This window comes from Aquarana catesbeiana, linkage group LG04 (assembly GCF_042186555.1).
Source record: "Aquarana catesbeiana isolate 2022-GZ linkage group LG04, ASM4218655v1, whole genome shotgun sequence".
In the NCBI taxonomy this organism is placed as follows: Eukaryota; Metazoa; Chordata; class Amphibia; order Anura; family Ranidae; genus Aquarana; species Aquarana catesbeiana.
In genome coordinates this window covers 637,217,201-637,237,694 of record NC_133327.1, presented here as the reverse complement: position 1 = coordinate 637,237,694, position 20,494 = coordinate 637,217,201, and the positions used below count along the sequence as shown (strand labels likewise).

Below are 20,494 nucleotides of genomic sequence, written 5' to 3'. Positions count from 1 at the left end.
AATGGTCCCCCAATCGTGGTGCAAGTTTGCTGGGATAAATGGCGCTGCAATTGTGGGAAAATCACAACGTGCAAAGCTTGTCGCTCATAAAGCTACTTTTGGGCGACAGCGTTGCGATTTATCACACGACAACCGCTGCAAAAATCGTACCGCGATTGGGGTGCAATTAGGAAGTAAAGGCCTCGCAAATGCATCCTGGGTTTTGCCGCGATTCTGGAACAGTGGGCAGAATCGCCCAATTCCGGAATGCCCAGTGAACGTATCCTTTAAGCCTAACTTTGAACAAAATGTTGTCCACCTCTGGTGGGAAAACAGCCTTACCTCACATAACTCCAGTCTTTGGGCTACGGCCTCCAGGCACTCCAGTCCCGTACTGTCCATGGACAGCGTGCACTGGATCTCAGAGGAATTTAGGAGTCTTATCCGGCTCAGAAAGCAGTTCTTGCTCAGGACATTGTAGCGCTTGGTCCTCCGCAGCTTGATCTTGAATGGCATGGCTTCGGCCTGGTGGGCCCCTCACCGGCACCCTCCTACTTTGCCTTGAATCTCACGGAGCAAACTACTGTGGTCCTCCAGGGGTCAGGAGAGTCGTCCATACCCAGCGCACAGTCACGGATATCGCCAGCTGCAAAGACACAGAGCATGTGGTTAGTCTCCCATACATGACAGTACAGAACACCTCCTTCCGAAATATGGCCCTTCTCCAGCACAGTCCACTATACCCGGCTGGGGCACCTCTCTGCGATGCTGCACATCAAACTAGTGACTCTGAAGTCTGGGTAGACTAGGCACCGGGTAAACGTATTTCACCGCCATCCTGGGGGTTGCTATGGCGATGTGCGAGTATAAAAAGGAATAACGATAGAATAATCAAGAACTATAGACACTTTCAATAATAGTCTGGTCTTAGAGGAGGTATTTATAGAAGCACTTGTACCGGAGTTTTCTTCACATGCATTACACAGGCTGAGAAGGTGGAATAAAATAAAAAAATATGATCACCTATTGTACTGACACTTCTCCTGTCATACTGGGTTGACGACAAATATAAATAGTTTTTTTATGAATCAAATGTCCCTGAACTAGATATATTCATCCTAGATACTGACTAAACTCACAGACTGGCAACATAGGCTTAGACAATAATGGGGAACATGTAACAGTGTGATGGGCATTAGGGTGTACATGCTGCAGCGAGATGGTTGTATTGGGGTACACGCTGCAGCGGGCTGGGCATCCCGGGGTACACGCTGCAGGGGGCTGGGAATACTGGGGTACGTGCTGCAGTGGGCTGGGAATACTGGGGTACATGATGCAGTGGTCTGGGCATACGGAGGTACATGATGCAGTGGTCTGGGCATACGGAGGTACATGATGCAGTGGTCTGGGCATACCGGGGTACCTGATGCAGTGGGCTGGGCATACTGGGGCACAAAATGCAGCTCCACCTAAAACTACATAGCCAAGACTATTCTGCAGAACAAGGCTGTCACTCTGTTAGAGAAGTGGAAAAATACCAGACCTACTGGCAGGATCAACAGGGAAGACTCCTGTAATGCTGTGGTGTTAACACTTCTAGATCAGTTTTCTTTTATTTTGCTCATAGTAGCGGGTGAGGTCAGAGAGGTGGCAATTTAGTGGTTAGGTTCTCCTGTTTTCAGAGGAAGCCCAGTTCCTGCAGTCAAATGGAGGAGAAATGAGTCTCCTATGTATGGCAAACTTGGACAAAGATTTCTTTTTTTACGCCCGAGATTCTCCTTGAGACCTGAAAATGATCTCCCGTCAGCCTGATCGGTGTTGAAATGTTTGTGTTGCACACAGTACCAATCTAAGCCAACCACCAGATGTGTGTCAGTCACATTTCACAGAAAACGGCCTTGTGGTTATGACAAATACATTCCAAGGTCTACATTAACTGTACATTAAACAATGAGTGCTGAATTCCAGGGATCCTGCGTACGATCTGTACGACAACCAATCAGCAGCAGAGGCTATTGCAAGTTCTCCTCTCTTCCTGTTCACCATAAAATAGATCATAAAGCAGAACTGAAAAAAACAAAAAACCTGCAGACAGGCAGGCTTTTTATTGCAGAAGAGACATGCAATGTCGATTCTGCAATAAAGTACACTTACCTGCCTGTTGACAATCCTCTGCAGAATGTACACCAAACTGCACATGTGCAGCTCAGTTTAAACTCCTGTGCCAGGATGACTGCACTCCTGCGCATGCACAGTTATGACATCCCGAGCAGGCCAATCAAAACAGGCAAAGATCGGCACCTGGAAGAGCCCAGGGAGAAAAGTCAAACGCCGGTGACCCTTGTGGGCGTTAGACCTTTGGAATGAAAGGTAAGCTTTAGCTAAAACTGGCCATACATGGTAAGAAAATCGTTTGAAAAAACAGTTGTATTTAATAAAGATCTGTTAAAGGTGCCTGTGATAAAGCCATCATTGTATCAAAACATTTCCCCCAATTGTCGACACATCATTGATCGTTTACAGCACAAATAGTGCCTTTTGCATCAATCAGCATAAATGATATAAAGATTTTTTTACATTTATGAACCCTCCCCCACTCACCAACTGTATTCAAAAGAAAGTTATTTCTTTTTGCTGATTGTATTTCCTGGGTTCCGTTTTATGATTCCACTTCTAAAGTTTAGAAAAATCGATTGTTTATGCTACAGAAATCTGACATGGCGCTTCATTTTTTTTTGCCATAAAACTGCAATATATGCAGAAGACGAACAGCTTTTCAAGAAATAGGCCACCAGGACAGCAATTTTCAGAGTTCAGGGGTGCCCTACGTGCAGGGGGGTGCCATGTGCAGAGTTCAGGGGCGCTCTACGTGCAGGGGGGTGCCGTGTGCAGAGTTCAGGGGCACTCTACATGCAGGGGTGCGCCACGTGCAGAGTTCAGGGGCGCTCTACGAACAGGGGTGCGCCACGTGCAGAGTTGAGGAGTGCACTATATACAGAATGTAGGGTTTAGGGGGTTGCTATGCACAGTGTGCAGGGTTCAGCTCTCTTTCACAGGCTGTTCACATCTCACTTCAACTCCCCTCCCGGGTGCGAGGGCCACATGAAATGTCCTGGAGGGCCAGATTCGAACCGCAGGCCTCGGTTAGATACATATGCTTTGCTTATTTTTCATTTGAGGTTTACAACCACTTCAACCATATAGATAATGTCCTATCATTGGCTGGGAAAAGACTGGCACCCCCTCGCTCTCTCCCTTGCAATAATGTACAGTAAGACTTTACATAAAGTCTCAGAAATCTTTCATTAAAGTGGCTCTAAAGGCTGAAGGTTTTTTACCCCCCCTCCCATTCCTTACCTAAGCCCATTCCAATCCAGCAAAGTTCACGATAGCCTCAGCTGGATGGGGACTCTCCCACTGCTGTCAATCACAGCCAGTGAGCCAATAAGGAGAGAGCAGGGGGGGGGGATCCGCGGCTCTTTGTGTCTTTTGGACGCATCAAGCAGCGGTTCTGGAGCAAGCGAGCATGTAGCTGTGCCCCCTGGTGGAGGAGCCAGGAGGGGGACCTAAAAAGATGAGGATTGGAGCTACTCTGTGCAAAACCACTGCATAAAACAGGTAAAAGTTTAAATAAATAAAGCTTTAATATTACTTTAAGATCTTCATGTTATAGAGTTTGAATACCATGTCATAGATATATTCTTTATCATTGTAAAATTCAATACTTTTCAAAGTCTTCCGAAAACAAAACCCAAAACAAAAAAATGTCCTTGGGGGGGAGGGGATATGGGTAAAAAAAAATGTTTTCCACAAATTTTCCATTTTTTTCCCAGACCTTCCCATATCTAGTCACCACCCTACCTCATCAGAATACACTTTGAAAAAAATGCAGTGTTCTCTGAATGGCACCCATGCCACGTGAGCGACTTCTTGTGCCTACTCAGGCTGCACAACTCAGGACCAGGCTGCTGTGAATGGACCCTAAATTCTCATTCTCCTTCCACAATCTATGACCTGAAGACATAGATTTATATGTACTACTGTTATTATTTTACAAAAAAAGATCAATAAAAAGACTGAAAAACAGAAAATGAACTCCGGCTGACTTCTTCGGCCTGGTACGGTAGTCCTCATCCTTGGTCAGGAAACACACCTACTGCTGCCAGCAAGGAGAAGAAAAACAGATTTTTTTCCCCCCTCTAAACATTATATCAGATAGGAGATCTTATCCAAAGAAAGGGAAACTTGGAATAGTTATCAAAGCAGAAGCACTCCCTGACAGAAATCTCCTAAACCCACAACCCCGCAGAGTCACCGCGCAGATACTTCAGACAAAAACATAGTTGTGCTCTCCAGAGTGTGGGCTGAGAGAGACTTGGCCGGGCTCGGCTGATACTTCCACAGAAAGATTTATGAGTGTTGAGAAGAAGGCGCCTTTGAAGTGACTCCGCCATCGATGATTGGTCCTGCAGAACAAGAGAGCTTTAAAGAACTCGCTTTGATTCAGAAAAAATTTCATTTTCACTTTTTAGTCAAAAACTTGTACAGGCATGGAGAATTTGTGCCTTCTGGCTGGGGAACTGCAAGTCCCAGCAAGCCCTCCCATGCTAAAGGGAAAAAAAAAAAAAAAAAAAAAAAAGGGGGGTGGTGCAAGTCTAAGTCTAGGTTCACACCAGTGTGGCGAGACCTAGAATGCGCACGGCTACACACATCACATGTAGGGCAGCCCATTCATTCCAATGAGCTGCACTACCTGCGAGAAAGTCTGACCCTTTTGTAAAAATCGCACGGCACCATGCTGCTTGGCACTCGCTTATTTGCCATTGTGCGAAGGTGCCATAAGGAAATAATGGCACCCCCTGCGCGTCTATTAATAATTCATGTACGATGCATACTAGCACATTATGCAATTGCCTTACAGGATTTTTTATTTCTATTTTTTAACCACTTCCCGATCACCGTATAGTAAAATGACGGCGGGCGGGATGCACTCTCGTTCTGTGAGGACGTCATAACCGCCGCTCTTGTGCGCCCACGGGGGAAGTGCAGGGCGGTGGTCGCGGCCACGCCATGTTCCTAGGACACGGCGCGACCCTGATCTTGGTAAAGAGCCGATGACACGGCTCTTTAACCCTGTGATCAACTGTGTCCGATCACATGTAAACAAGGAAGCGCCGTTTATCAGCTCTCCTCGCCTCACACTGAGAGAGTTTGTGGCGAGGAGAGATGAACAGCGGAGTCTCCTCGCAGGAGAAACCTGCTCATCAATGCCATCCATCATTGCCCACCAGTGCCACCTATCAGTGGCCAGTGTGGCATATTAGTGCCCCTTCATCAGTGCCACCTCATCAGCGCACATTAGTGAAGGAGAAAAATTACTTATTTACAAAATTTACAGACAAAAACTTAGAAAAACTTTTTTTTTTTTCAAAATTTTCGGTCTTTTTTCGTTTTTTGCTAAAAAAAAAAAAAAAAAAAAAAATTAAAAATCCAGTGGGGATTAAATACCACCAATAGAAAGCTCTATGTGTGCGAAAAAAATGATAAAAATGTAATTTGGGTACAGTGTCGCACGACTGCGCAATTGTCAGTTAAAGCAACGCAGCACCGTATCGCAAAAAATAGCCTGGTCATGAAGTGGGTAAAACCTTCCGGGGCTGAAGTGGTTAAAGTGACACTAAACTCTGGATTTGAAAAATAAAAACCCCTTCTATTGCTTTCGACCTCCTCTAAATCTCCAAAGTATTTTTTTATTTTTTTTTACGTTCACTTCACAGGGTCCCACGGTTATGTAGGAAAGTAGCCCCCCTCTCTTGCTCCCCCCAGAGGTGGACTATGGGATATGTAGTGTGCATAGAGCACTGCACTTGACTGTAACTAACTTGCACTGTTCATTCCAAACAAAGTGAGAGGGAAAAGTAGAGGTTTGGCAGCTCATTGAGGACATTACAAGGAGGCAGAAAACACACAGTAAGAAACGATTTCATGGAAAGTAAATTTCAGGGCCATTAAAGCGGAGCTCCAGTCCTCCAATCAATTTTTTTTTTTTTTTTTTAAAGCTCCTCCATAATTGTCAGTTTTTGCATAATAATTATTGCATGCTGTTCCTAATATAAAACAAAATGGAGCTGCGCTAAAAGAAAATGATGAAAAAAAACCCAACGAATGGGCCAATGCATTAAACACCAGTGGAGGTATGAGCAATTCTGAAATGTGGAGGCAAATGAACCCCAATACTAATACCCTTTGGATATAAACACATAAATAGACAAAAATATAATTCTCTGTAAAAATGGAGTGTGTGTAAGATGGGTTAGAGAACCCAAAAAAACAAGTTGATTAACAAAAAATGTATCTAATAAAAAAAAATATATTAAATGATGGTGATAAAACAAAGAGTGAGTCCATATGATGTGGGTTATCAAACCACCACAGAATTGTGCAGGGAATAGGAAAGATGCCTCCACAGACACACTGCCGCTTACCGGAACTTAGTGGTCCCTTATGACAGGGGACCCAAGAACGCAGATGGCTAATAACCCAGCCTGTGGTCTCAATGGAAGACATACAGCTCCTCACTTGCAGCAGCGATACACTCAATGCAGTCCGATGGTAAAATCCCCATGAAAACAAAAGAATGCTCGCATAGTGTAAAACCTTATAAACTTTAATATAGAAAAAACAATTGACACTTAGTAGATAATAGAACGAATAAGACAAAGAGAATAAAATCGAGCCGGCTGGCTCTCGAACAACCACCCATTCCTTCCGGGACTAGCGCAGCACGCGGTGATGTCAGCATGCCACTCCTCCCTATGCGTTTCGTCACTACAAAGGACGTGGTCACAGGGTCACAGAGGAGGTCTAGAACTATTGCTCTCGCTCTAAAGATCACAGCGATACCTTACATGTGTCATTTGAACACAGTTTTCATATGCAGGCGCTGCTCACGTATGCGTTCGCTTCTGCACGCGAGCTCGGCGGGATGGGGCGTGTTTAAAAGAATATATTTTTTTTTCTTATTTATTTTACTTTTTTTTTTTTTTTTTTTTTTAAAGAAGAGTGTAAAATGTGTCACTTTTATTCCTATCACAAGGAATGCAAAAATCCCTTGCAATAGAAAAAAAGCATGACATTACCTCTTAAATATGAGATCTGGGGGGAAAAAGACCTCAGATCTCATATTTACACTGAAATTCAAAAAAAAAATTAAATGTCATTTAAAAAAAAAAAAAAAAGTCCCTTTAAGGGCTATGGGTGGAAGTGACGTTTTGACGTCGATTCCGCCCTGCAATGATATATGATATACGGGTGGGGGCCATCTTCCCCTCACTCATCTCCATGCCTAACAGGAAGAAGAACCCGATCGTCTTCGCTGTTACCGACAGCTCCAGTAAGCGGCGGAGGGCACCGGAGCGCGGCAGGATGGGGCCCAACTTTCCCCCCGATAAAAGTGATCTTGTGGCGAATCCGCCACAGAGACCACTTTTATCTGAAAGCGGACCGCCCGCTAAAGAAGAGGATGCTGGGGTTATGGCAGCTAGCTGCTGCCATAACAACGATGGGGTGGTCCGTAAGTGGTTAAACCCTCACATATACCCAGTGTAGTGACTGGTCAAGGTGATACAAATCCTCCTAAGTTGTACCTGTTTATCTGTAGCCATATTTCTCCTATATCCATTCAAAGTGCAGAATTTACACAGGATCTCTCAGCTCTGAAAAGCAGGGGGCGGGACCTGAAGTTACATCAGTAAGGAGAGCTCAGAGTAGATTGGAGGGAAGGGACACACCCCCTTCACATAGGAACAGAGCTGAGGCTGTCAATCAGCTCGAGGTCCCTCCCCATCACCATTTTTCTCTTGGTGTCAGAATGTCAGAAGCGAGTCATGCTGATAGCAAAGGAACGAGGCAGCAGACAGGAATGGTACTTAGTGGTCTGGATTGAGACAAGTACACACTATAGAGGGATATGCTTTGTTCATATTTCATGTGTGAGGTTTACAACCACTTTAATTTTGTAGATGCTTGGGTCCCTGTAATAGGAGTGCTGACTCCCGTGGCCCACTCCTACAATACATTTGCACGCTTGGAAACATCCAAAGGTCGGCAGGAATCACACAGCCTTGATCTACCAGGTGTAACATCTGTTCCCCTGACAAATAACCCAAGTCCTTGAAAAGCATTTCACGTGGGATTTAGCTGGATTTGGATAGAGAATTGTGTCTTTCATGGCTGGAGAAAGCTGCCGGACCACCTTTAATGATCAGGGAAAGATTACCTTTTTCTCAGCGATTCCAGGCATGCAAATATTTGAGCACAGAAAAATATTCCTACCAAAGCAGCAGGAATGTTCCCAACCTGAGTCAATAATAGGAGAGCACGGCTCGTTCTTTCCCACAGGGCAAAACTCAGCTATGCCGGGAGCAGGCAGACAATACCCTGGGCAAGGCTGTGATAATAGGTCATCCAAGACACATTCCAAAGATTGCTTGCCAATCATTTTTCCCCTTCCACAAATCACTCGAGTAAGGCCCCATGCTCACCAGGCGTTTGGCCCCGATGCACGAGGATTAAGCTTTTAGCTGCAGCTGGAGGCCACAAGCGCTCTGTCCAATCAAACACTAGGCTTAATATACACGGGACATTTTACAACCTCTCCTGAACGATTTAACTTGACAGATAGTAACTGACATTTAAAAAAGTTTTTTTTTTTTTTCAAATAGTCAAAAATAAAAAACACCGGTATACGAAACGCGGCTAAACGCGAGTTACCACGTTTACAAGCTGTTACAGGCGTTTGGCGTTTCAAATGCCTCTGAACATCCGTCCTGAACGCATTTTTTTTTTGCTTTCCAAAAAAATGCTTCTCAACTCAAGTGCCTAGAACAACTATAAAAGGACCCTGTGTACATGTACGGATAAGATAACAGAGAAGAGAAGAGTTCAGGGGCAGCCGAAAAAAAAACACCCAACTGCTCCTAAACATCTGTTTACCAGCAGCAGTGTACATGAGGCCTTCTAGCTGCTGCAGATGGACAGAGCTGGGGGGGTGCACTTAGTTGTATTTCCGTTAAGGGCAACATGCGTCCAGGGGCCAATGCCAGAAATACACACTGCTTGTAGTCCAGGCATTTATTCTTGGGAAAAAATAAAATTAAAGACCGGAAGTGACAAAGTCAGAAGTGACGAAACGCGTCGGGGCTACACAGCAACTGTATGCTGAGGCTGGGAAGGCGATCTGATGCTCAACGAGTGAAGGAGTGGTGAGATCGTAGCACAGTGCCTCCAGGAATGTTCCTGTACCATGTAACAAAGGCTTGTTTTATTAGTATTTGATGTACGTGCAATATATTTTTTTATTGAATCATTTTAAGTGATTTTACACTATTGGAGGCATCGTCTCTGATTTTTTGTTTACCTACATGTAGAGATTTCAATCAGGCATTTGAAGAGGAGTGTGGCATTTACAGCAGCTCTTCATTCATATCTCTGAGCTTATTTGCCAAACACGAGAGTGAATGGCAACAGCATTTGGCGAAATTGTTTAAGGGAGTCAAACGCCCATTTTTTACTGTGGTGGAGGAATTGGTGTGAATTAAACCTTTGTACATCTTTTGCCCTTTGCAAGAGGACTGTCGTTTATGTTTTATACGGAATGGCAAGAACATTTTCAAATTTTTTCATGGACATTTATTGATGAATAGATGTTTTTAACCACTTCCAGGCCGCCCGGCGTCATTATACGTCGGTACTTTGAAGAGGAGTATCATTGTTATTGCAGCAGCTAGCTGCCATACCCCGGGATCCTCTTCTTCAGTGGGCGGTCCGCTTTCAGATAAAAGTGGTCTCTGCCGCAAGATCACTTTTATCCACAGCGGGAGAGGGCCCCCACCCTCCCACCCCCCTCTGGTGCCCTCTGCCACTTACCGGAGCCGCCGGCAGCAGCGGAGGTGATCAGGTCCTCTTCCGTGTTAGGTATGGAGATGAGTGAGGGGAAGATGGCCCCCACCCAGGTCCATACCATTGCAGGGCAGAGGCGACGTCAAAACATCACTTCCGCCCATAGCTCTTAAAAAGGGACATTTTTTTTTATCGCATTCTAGTGTAAATATGAAAAGAACAGTGTAAAAATAAAAAAGGTAAAATATGAAAAAAAAAAAAAAAAAATTTTAAACGCGCCCCGTCCCACCGAGCTCACGTGCAGAAGCAAACGCATACGTGTTCAAACCACACATGTGAGGTATCACCGCAATCGCTAGAGCAAGAGCAATAATTCTAGCCTTAGACCTCCTCTGTAACTCAAAACATGCAACCTGCAGTATTTTTTTTTTTAAAGTCCCATATGGAGATTTTTAAGGGTAAAAGTTTGTTGCCATTCCACGAGTAGGCGCAACTTTGACATGACCGTGCCAGGTTGGGTATCAATTTACTCTGCGTAATATCTTTCACAATATAAAAAAAAAATTCAGCTAACTTTACCGTTGTCTTATTTTTTTAATTCAAATAAGTGTATTTTTTCCAAAAAATGTGCTTGACAAAGTATTGCAACAACCGCCATTTTATTCTCTAGGGTGTTAGAAAAAATATATATATAACGTTTGGGGGTACTAAGTACATTTTCTTTAAAAAAAAAAAAAAAAAAAAAAAAAGATTTTAACTTGTAAACAAGTTTGAAAAATAGGCCCGGTCTTAAAGTGTTTAAACACATTCTTGATAACTTTTAAGCTACATGCCCACGGACATTTTAAAAAACGAGCTGTAAAGCCAGTACGGATGGCGTTAACACGATTTTATCTGCGTTTTGCATTGAATTCAATGCACGTTACTCCGCGCTGGGTTTCTCTGTCTCTATTCAAAATCAAATGGTTCAAGTCGGATCAAGAGAATCTGACTTACAGTGCGACTTGTGTGCTGAGAATCATGAGAGGGAAACCCAGCGAAAATTAAAAAAAAATTTGCCTGGAGGTCCCCCCCCCCCCCCAGACGATACCAGACCCCAAGGTCTGGTATGGATCTTAGGGGGAACCCCAAAAAAAAAAAAAAAAAAATGTGTGGGGTCCCCCCCCCCCCCAAGATCCATACCAGACCCTTATCCAAGCACGCAGCCCAGCAAGTCAGGAAAGGGGGGGTGTGCGAGCGAGCGCACTCCCCTCCCACCTGGACCATACCAAGCCACATGCCCTCAACAGGGGGGGGGGTTGGTGCTTTGGGGCAGGGGGGCCCTGTGCCCCACCCACTCCAAAGCACCTTGTCCCCATGTTGAGGAGGACAAGGGCCTCTTCCCGACAACCCTGGTCGTTGGTTGTCGGGGTCTGCGGGCAGGGGGCTTATCGGAATCTGAGAGCCCCCTTTAACAACGGGGCCCCCAGATCCCGGCCCCCACCCTATGTGAATGAGTATGGGGTACATCGTACCCCTACCCATTCACCTGGGGAAAAAAGTGTCAAAAAAAAAAAAACACACTACACAGGTTTTTAAAGTAATTAGGCAGCTCCGGCGGTGTCTTCTGACTTCTCCACTCTCTCTGGCCTCTTCTCCTTCGCTGTCAGGTGTCTTCTGCCAGACTCCTCCACTATCTTCTGCTCTTTTGCTAGCTGTTGCCTGGTCTTTTCTGTTGTCTTCTTCCCTCTTCTCTTCTTCCGATGTTGACGCGACGCTCTCTCCCGCTGTAATGCCGCGTGTGAGGTACGCAACGACTTATATAGGCATGGGGCGGGGTCACCGGATGATGTCATCTGGTGACTCCGCCCCTTATGACGTCACAGTCCCGGGGTATGATGGGACTGTGACACCAAATTAAACACCACAAGACTGGGTTCACATATGTGCAGCTGCGGTTCCAAGCATTGGGTCTATTCACTGGTTCAGGTCTGAATCGCATCCAAATTTTTGCCTGAATTCGCACCTGAACCAGACCCAAACACACACAGGACTCTTGGAATGGGGACCGCGGTCGCTCCGGACATGTGTGAACCGGCTCCATTGAGAGCCAGTCACACCCACATGTCATGCAAATTGGATGCGAGGAAACCGGCATCCAATTCGCACATATGTGAAACATCGCATGTGAATGCACAAAAAGTGCATTTAATCACTTGACCGCCAGAAGATTTTCCCCTCTTCATGACCAGGCCATTTTTTGTAATAAGGCACTGTGTTACTTTAAGGCCCCTTTCACACTGGGGCGGTAGGGGGCGTCGGCGGTAAAACAGTGCTATTTTTAGCGCTGTTTTACCGCGGTATTCGGCCGCTAACCCCCCCGCTGGCGGACGAAAAAGGGTTAAAACCACTCGTATAGCACGGCTATAGCCGCGGTATTGCCGCGGTATAGCCGTGCTGTCCCATTGATTTCAATGGGCAGGAGCGGTTTAGGAGCGGTGAATACACCGCTCCTTCACCGCTCCAAAGATGCGGCTGACAGGAGATTTTTTCTTCTCCTGCCAGCGCACTGCTTCAGTGTGAAAGCCCTCGGGCTTTCACACTGAACAAACAGCGGAGGCGGTTTTGGGGCGGTTTGCAGGCGGTATTTTTAGCGCAATAACGCCTGCAAACCGCCCCAGTGTGAAAGGGGCCTAACTGACAATTGCACAGTCATGCAACACTACATGAAATTAAATTTTTGTCATTTATTTCCCAAAAATAGAGCTTTTATTTTGGTGGTATTTGATCACCTCTGGGGTTTTTTTTTATTTTTGCGCTACAAAACAAAAAAAAAAAAAAATAATAATTTTTACGTTTATACAAACATACATACACTATATAGAACACATTATTAATAAGCTTTTTTTGTGATCACATAAGCTCTGCTCTCAGGTTCAAAAGGGGATGAGAGATAGGGGTGGAGAAACAGAAGCTCACTGATCTTCCCAGTGAATGGCTGTGCAGGGGAGGTGTGTCAGCACAAATCTTGGGCCACTGGGAGGACAGGCAGGCTGTTTTCTCAGCACAGCCAGAAAATCGACCACGCTGGGATCGATGAGCTTCCATGACTGCTGCGGTGAGTTGCAAATATAGCAGAGGGACTGGCTGTATCACCGGGAATTTCACACAAAAGGAAGCAATACAAAAGAGAACAGGAGACTTTTTGACACAAGTACATGTTACATTAGACATATCAGGAATATGAAATGTTATGGTAACTGTTGGAAGGCAACATGGGTATTTTTTCTTATATAAGATGCTTCTGAATCGTGAAATCTGGTTACGCCTAGACACTGTTGGGGGCAGTCTGGAATAGTAACTTATTTTGAAATTTAATAAAATTGAAAAGGTGCCTCTAGTCCAAGAACGCACAGCACATGGGGAAATGACATGCTGGAAGTGAGCGCACTAATCCACAATCAGGGCAGGTGTATAACCCTGGCCTGCTCCTATGTCAAAGGTGGAACAACACTGAGTAGAACACAGGTCAGATGGGAAAAGCAGCACTGCCATCCAAACCACACTCAGGAAATGGAAGGGGGTAATAAATCAGAGGTGGGGAGGTGACCGCTCCTCTTATCTCTACATTGCAGGTGCTGGGCTGTGCAGAGCCAGATAAATTCCATTATTTCTCCAAAACAATACAGAGCCGGAGGGAACCACAGGGGTCAGGGCCATGAATGGGAATAGATTTCAGGCATGGATGGGGCCACAAACTACTCAAAAGTGGAGAAAAACAAAATCTTTTCTCTGGATCTACTTTCTACAAACAAGACTCCATAAAACCAATCATCCCTGTTTGTGCCTCCCACACGCGCCAAACCAAGCACATAGGAAAATTAACTGTCACAAAGGGAATAAAGGGTTAAGACCCATCACATTTTATTTCAACAGAGGTGGTGAAGTTCTATGTTTTAGTGCAGGCCCCGCTGTGGTCTGCGCTCCATCGGAGGAGGGAATGACACAGGATGCCCCATTGGACTTTGTGGTCAGGACCGACTTAAAGTGATAATTCACCTTTAGTCCTCATGCACACGGACGTTTTTACAGCTGCTTTTTTGAGCTTTTTTTGCAGCTTAAAAAGGCCTGTCTATGTTAGTCTATGGCTTCATGCCCACCTAGGCGTTTTTGAGCTGCAAGTGGCATAGGCGTTTTTAAGCTGTAAAAAAAAAACCCAGGACCAGTGGGTTCTGAGAGACGTTTTTCAGCTGCAAAAACGCTCAAACGCTCAAAAACGTCATTCACCAACGTTTAACGTTTTTGGTCCATTGAAAAAAAAAAAAAAAAAAAAAACGCTAAAAAACGCTAACGCGGAAAAACGCTCAAAAACGCTATTGCAAAAACGCTGAAAAAAGTAAAAAAAAAATCACTGCAAAGATACTGGCATTTTCATAACGTTATTTTAACAGCCTGTGTGCATGAGGGCTTAGAGAAAAAATTAAAAGGTGAACCAAGGCCGGTCCACATATGGGTGATTTAGAATAGCAGGCAGAATCAACACCGCAGTCTCTGGCCGCCGTCTGTGCAACGTCCCCAGTCTCCAAACTGTGGTCAGTGTAAGTATAAAATGTCCCAGCATCAGTAAGTAAACAGCACCCCATCATTGGCTTTAACTGAAAGAACAGTGCCCCATCAATGGTGTCAGTGGAAGAAATAGTGTCCCATCCCATCTTAGAAATAGTGCCCCAAAGGACAGATAGAGGCAAGCAAAGGGTCGCAGTTTGGAGACCACTGTCCTAGAGCATGTCCGCAGTCTCTGACCATCTCCTATAGCATGTCCGCAGTCTCTGACCATCTCCTATAGCATGTCCGCAGTCTCTGACCATCTCCTATAGCATGTCCGCAGTCTCTGACCATCTCCTATAGCATGTCCGCAGTCTCTGACCATCTCCTATAGCATGTCCGCAGTCTCTGACCATCTCCTATAGCATGTCCGCAGTCTCCGACCATCTGCTAAATATGTGTGCAGTTGCTGATAGCATTTTGTGTACTGATTATTATGTGTAGCCCTTGGAAATGTCAAGGGCCAAAAAAAACTCAAAAGCATCTAGGGTCTAGTATGGTCAAAACACTTTACTAGATGGCATTAGCAGTGGACAAAAGGTTGGAGGAAAGTCTGGAGGTGTAGAGGTGAAGGTCTCAATAGATCTGTAAGTATCCAGACATTCATTATAAATGAATTCCCTCCAACACGTTCTATGACATCATATGACTCCACTCTTCACTACCTAATCTAACTGCATCTCCCCAATTACTGCTCAGACATTACGGACAATAAAGGGAGAAATTAAACTTCCTGTCCTTCACTTCAGAGCTGATCTGAAGTCAGATGAGATGTGTAGGCAGGACACACGTATCTCCACCTCGTCACCAAGTCTGATACAATTCCCGGCTTGTTTCGTAATCAAAGTCAAGATAATCAGTAAGAACACCAAGTTATGGAACGACGATTCAACAAAAGCTGCAGTATCAATAAAAGGGGACTTATACCTAAATGTTGATGTAAAACAAACCAGTCACAGTCCTGGGAAATTATAATAGAGCACAATCAAAGCAGCCATCGCTAAACTAAATGGTTACCCTACAGTCCTGTACACACTGGTGAGTTTGCAGTGCTTTTCTTTAGAAATCATACTCCGTGTCGCTTTCTTGGTGCTGTGACAGCACTCCCTAACAGAATTAGCTTCACTTTTTATTTCATATTGGAAGAAAATAGAAAACCAACACACACAGGGCTCATTTACACTTGCTTTGACGTTAACACACATTAAAGTGCCTACTTCTTCAACAAGATTTTTTCATGTGTTTTTGATGCTTCTGTGATGCATTTTGAAGCTTTAATAAAGCTTGGCAAATGCTCAGTGTGTGTTGATTTTCTATTTGTTTTAAAAGAGCTTAGTAGAACCCCAGTTCAGTAGTACCCTCAACTCAGGAATACCCCCGTTCATTAGTAACCCCATTCAGCAGATCCCCAGATCAATAGTACCCCCTACTCAACAGATCCCCAGCTCATTGGTACCCTTGTTAAGCAGATCCCTGGCTCAGCAGTACCCCATCACTTCTGATGCCCAATTCATTAGTACCCCCAGCTGTGCTGAACCCCCGTTTAGAAGTAAACCCCAGCTCTGCTGATCCCCCACCTCAAATTGTATCCTCCAGCTCTGCTGATCCCCCACCTCAATTGTATCCTCCAGCTCTGCTGATCCCCCACCTCAATTGTATCCTCCAGCTCTGCTGATCCCCCACCTCAATTGTATCCTCCAGCTCTGCTGATCCCCCACCTCAATTGTATCCTCCAGCTCTGCTGATCCCCCACCTCAATTGTATCCTCCAGCTCTGCTGATCCCCCACCTCAATTGTATCCTCCAGCTCTGCTGATCCCCCACCTCAATTGTATCCTCCAGCTCTGCTGATCCCCCACCTCAATTGTATCCTCCAGCTCTGCTGATCCCCCACCTCAATTGTATCCTCCAGCTCTGCTGATCCCCCACCTCAATTGTATCCTCCAGCTCTGCCGATCCCCCACCTCAATTGTATCCTCCAGCTCTGCTGATCCCCCACCTCAATTGTATCCTCCAGCTTTGCTGATCCCCCACCTCAATTGTATCCTCCAGCTCTGCTGATCCTCTTGTTTGCTGATCCTCCTCTCTCCCCAGTCCTCGCTAACCTCCCATGCTGCACACCACATGTGACATCTGCTGGTTTCTCCTGCCCCAGCTCTGCTGATCCTCTGCCATTCAGTCCTCTCTCTCTCTCTCCAGTCCCCACTCACCTTCTGCTATATCATTCCCATGTTGCACACCACGTGTGCTGTCTGCCAATTGCTCCACTCCAGCCTGGACCCTACTTACCTGCCTGCTTCTCCATGCTGCACACCAGATGTGACCTCTGCACCAGACACTTCCAAAATATATACACATGAACTTGAAGTGACTGCTAATGAGGTTTTTTCTGGTTCACTTGTTGGTTTCTCAGCACATCCTGATATATTGCAGAACTCTAATACCTCCAAAACAAATCAAACTCTGAGCCCGGGTTCACACTGCCCCCGAAGTCGCATGACTTTGGCACGACTTGCATGCAACTTCTTTAAAGCGGGGGTCCACCCACACCGCCCAAAAAAAAAAAATATTAAAAGCCAGCAGCTACAAATACTGCAGCTGCTGACTTTTAATACATGGTCACTTACCTGTCCCAGGGTCCAGCGATGTTGGCAGGGGATGCCGAGAACCCGCTCGGTTCTCGGCAGCTGCCGCCGCCATCCTAGGTGAGGGAATCAGGAAGTGAGGCGTTGCGGCTTCACTTCCCGGTTCCCTACTGCACATGCGCGAGTCGCGCTGCGCGTCCTAAGTGGTCCCCGCTCTCTCCTGGGAGCTGTGTGTTCCCAGCAGACAGCGCGGTGGGGGCGGGAAGAGGCATAGAGTCCCATGGGAGTCTATGCCGGAAGTGGGTGCAGATACCTGTCTTAGACAGGTATCTGCACCCCCCTCCCCCCTGAAAGGTGCCAAATGTGACACCGGAGGGGGGGAGGGTTCCGAAAAGTGGAAGTTCCATTTTTGTGTGGAACTCCGCTTTAAACAGAAGTCAATGCAAGTCATACCAAAGTCAGACCAAAAGTAACGCAGGAACCTTTTTCTAGGAGAAAATCAAGTTGTACCGATTAGAAGAGTTCCATTGCACAGAATGGGGTCCAACTTCTGATGAAACAAGTGCTCCAAAGTCGGAGTTGTTTTCGCATCAGTGTGAACTGGGCCTCAATAAAAGCCTTTGTGATAGACTTCTATAGAGGCTTTGGAGATGCTTTATAGCACCAAGAAAGCGACATGCAGTGTTACTTTTGACATCAAATTTTGATTTCATTGTTGTCTTAGTCTTTTGACTAAAATTACATTTTAGTCATCTGAAATGGTGTGGTTTTAGTCATATTTAGTAGACTCAAATCTAATGGGTTTGGTAAATTGTAATGCATTATTTAAGCTGACATCGTCGGCGCAGTAAACAGTAAATATCTCCTGAACGGTGCACGTTTAGGAGATATTTACAGTACCTATAGGTAAGCCTAATTTTAGGCTTACCTATAGGCACAAACAATCCAGGGAAGTTTACAACCTCTTTAACACTGCAGACATGGGGTCAAATTTTTGAAGCGAAGCAAAAAAAAAAAAAAAAGTGTGAACTGGACTGCAAGTTAACCATTTTACATAGTGAAAGGTGCTTCGATTGGCATTCAGAGCGATTTAAAAAAGCGTGTCGAATGCCACATTTTGAAGCATACAATAGGATTTATAATAGGAATAAAAGTGATCAAAAAAAATAAATTTAAAAAGGTAAAGTGCAAAAAAAAAAAAAAAAAAAGTAAAGTGCCACCGTCTCGCATGCAGAAGCGACAGCATCCGTACGTCATGTCCACATATGTAAACGGCGTTCAAGCCACACGTGAGGTGTCGCCGCAAACGTTAGCGCAAGAGCAACAATTCTATCCCAAGACCTTCTCTGTAACTCTAAACAGGTAACCTGTAGAAAATTTTAAAGTGTCGCCTATGGAGATTTTTAAGTACCAAAGTTTGGCACCATTCCGCAAACATGTGCAATTTTAAAGCACGACATGTTAGGTATCTATTTACTTGGTCTAACACCATCTTTCACATTACACAAAAAAAAGCGATTGCAGGACGTTAGAAAAAGTCCTGCAAGCAGCATCTTTCAGGCGGTGTGGGAGCGGTGTATACAGCGCTCCTGCCATTGAAATCAATGGGCACTGCTGCCGAAGTGCCTGCAATTTGCTTCAGCAGCGGCACTTCAAACCCTTTATTCAGTCGCTAGTGGGGGTTAAAAGCTCCCCGCTAGCAGCCGAAAAGCGCCGTTACTACAGCGACACTAAAACTAGCCTGCCCGCCCCAGTGTGAAAGTAGCCTTAGTGTTTTGTTTTTTTAAATCCATGAAACGTGTTTTTTTCCCAAAAAACGCGTTTGAAAAATTGCTGCGCAAATACCATGTGACAAACAACCGCCATTTTATTTCCTAGGGTCTCTGCTAAAAAAAAAAAAAAAAAAAAAAAAACATATAAATGTTTGGAGGTTCTGAGTAATTTTCTAGCAAAAATATGAGGATTTTCACATGTAAGAGCGGAGTGCCAGAATTGGCCCGGATGGCAAGTGGTTAAAGCTTAAAATAAAAAAAATTAAAAAAAAAAAAAGCATCACAAAAACATCAAAAATGCATGTTAAAGCAGTAGGCAGTTTAATGTGTTACTAATCAACACAAGTGTAAATGAGCCCTTAGGGCTTATCCACCAGGGCATCTAAAATGCAGAGTTTAAATGCATACAGTATATAGTTTCATATGCTTCCAAAAAGAATTATAGGAATCAGTGAGTATATATCCACTGAGTTGCATTTGCAAACAAAAATGTGCATCACGTTTAGCAGCGTACATATAAAAATGTAGGACACGGCTGCGACCATACATATCTGCAGGTATTACACACCTATATACACACACACAAAGTCACTAGGAGAATTGTACACTACGTGCACAAGTGCAATAAGACATCGCCAAACCGGATAACATATACATATATATATATATAAAATAAAGTAATAAAAAAGCTCTTCAGAGTTTCCAGCTATTCCTTCCTGGTCTGCATTCCTCACTATGTGAAGTTTTTCCAGCTCCTGCGTATTGCGGGGACATGCGGAGTTTGTAGTAGGATCTAACAGACAAGTGTGAAAACTATTGGTATACAAGTTCCCCAATCTCACAGCTTTCTCCAACACTTGACACATCTCACAAAACAACACAGAATTCTCCTGTAGGAAGAAAAACATCCCATTTCTTTGTAGAGGAGAAGCTTCCATCTGGCACATTTCACACTGAAAGTAATGAGCTTGTTGAAGATTTTTTTTTTTTTTTTACACCGGAGTACAGAAGTGCAATTCTACTTGTGAGCCACTGAAAAGTCATTCTGATGTGATGGACATCTTTACATGTTTGTTGTATCATTATCAGGTCTGAATTTCCCATATTTGGTAATATAATACCTATGTGCCAGACAATGCAATCAACATCGCTGCTGAGTAACTACTGAGATAGCAGCAGCAGAGACAGGCAACCACTAGGTACAAGACCCTCTATTCTCCAGTTAGGTCTTTCATTGACTTTACATGGACCTTCACCCATGAGGAGCACCTCTCATGTGTCTCCACCCCACTACTCCCTCCTACACAACTGCAAATTTTTATCTTTTTACAGAAAAATACCTTTTTTTTTGGTTTTGCGAAGTTGCTCTTCCTTAATCCCCACCTAGGCGAGGCTGATGTAGGTTGAGCCACCCACTGCCTCCTGAGATGTCTATTTCATATCCCAGGAGGCAGTATTTCAGCACAAGATGTCACGCATGTGTAGACTCACGGCATGTCTGCACATGTGCAAGATCCGCTGTGCAAGCGCAAACCACATGTCTCTGCCAGTCTATGGGACCTGCCAGAGGCCTGCAGGGGGTCTGTGCATGCAAAAGATTCTCCACACATGCAAGACCCCTACAGATACAGTCTTTGCGTGTGCACAGAATCTAAATTAGGGATGATGGCGCAGG

General features: G+C 44.8%; 1 protein-coding gene across 1 annotated transcript in view; it reads right to left on the bottom strand.

Moving 5' to 3' along the window:
• PTPN14 (protein tyrosine phosphatase non-receptor type 14) overlaps positions 1-20,494 on the bottom strand; it is a 158,805-nt gene that overhangs the window by 112,206 nt on the left and 26,105 nt on the right. Inside the window, exon 2 of the mRNA XM_073628385.1 lies at positions 322-625. Within this exon, the coding sequence (XP_073484486.1) occupies positions 322-495 (174 nt within the window). The 5' untranslated portion in view covers positions 496-625. The remainder of the gene's footprint in view (positions 1-321; positions 626-20,494) is intronic.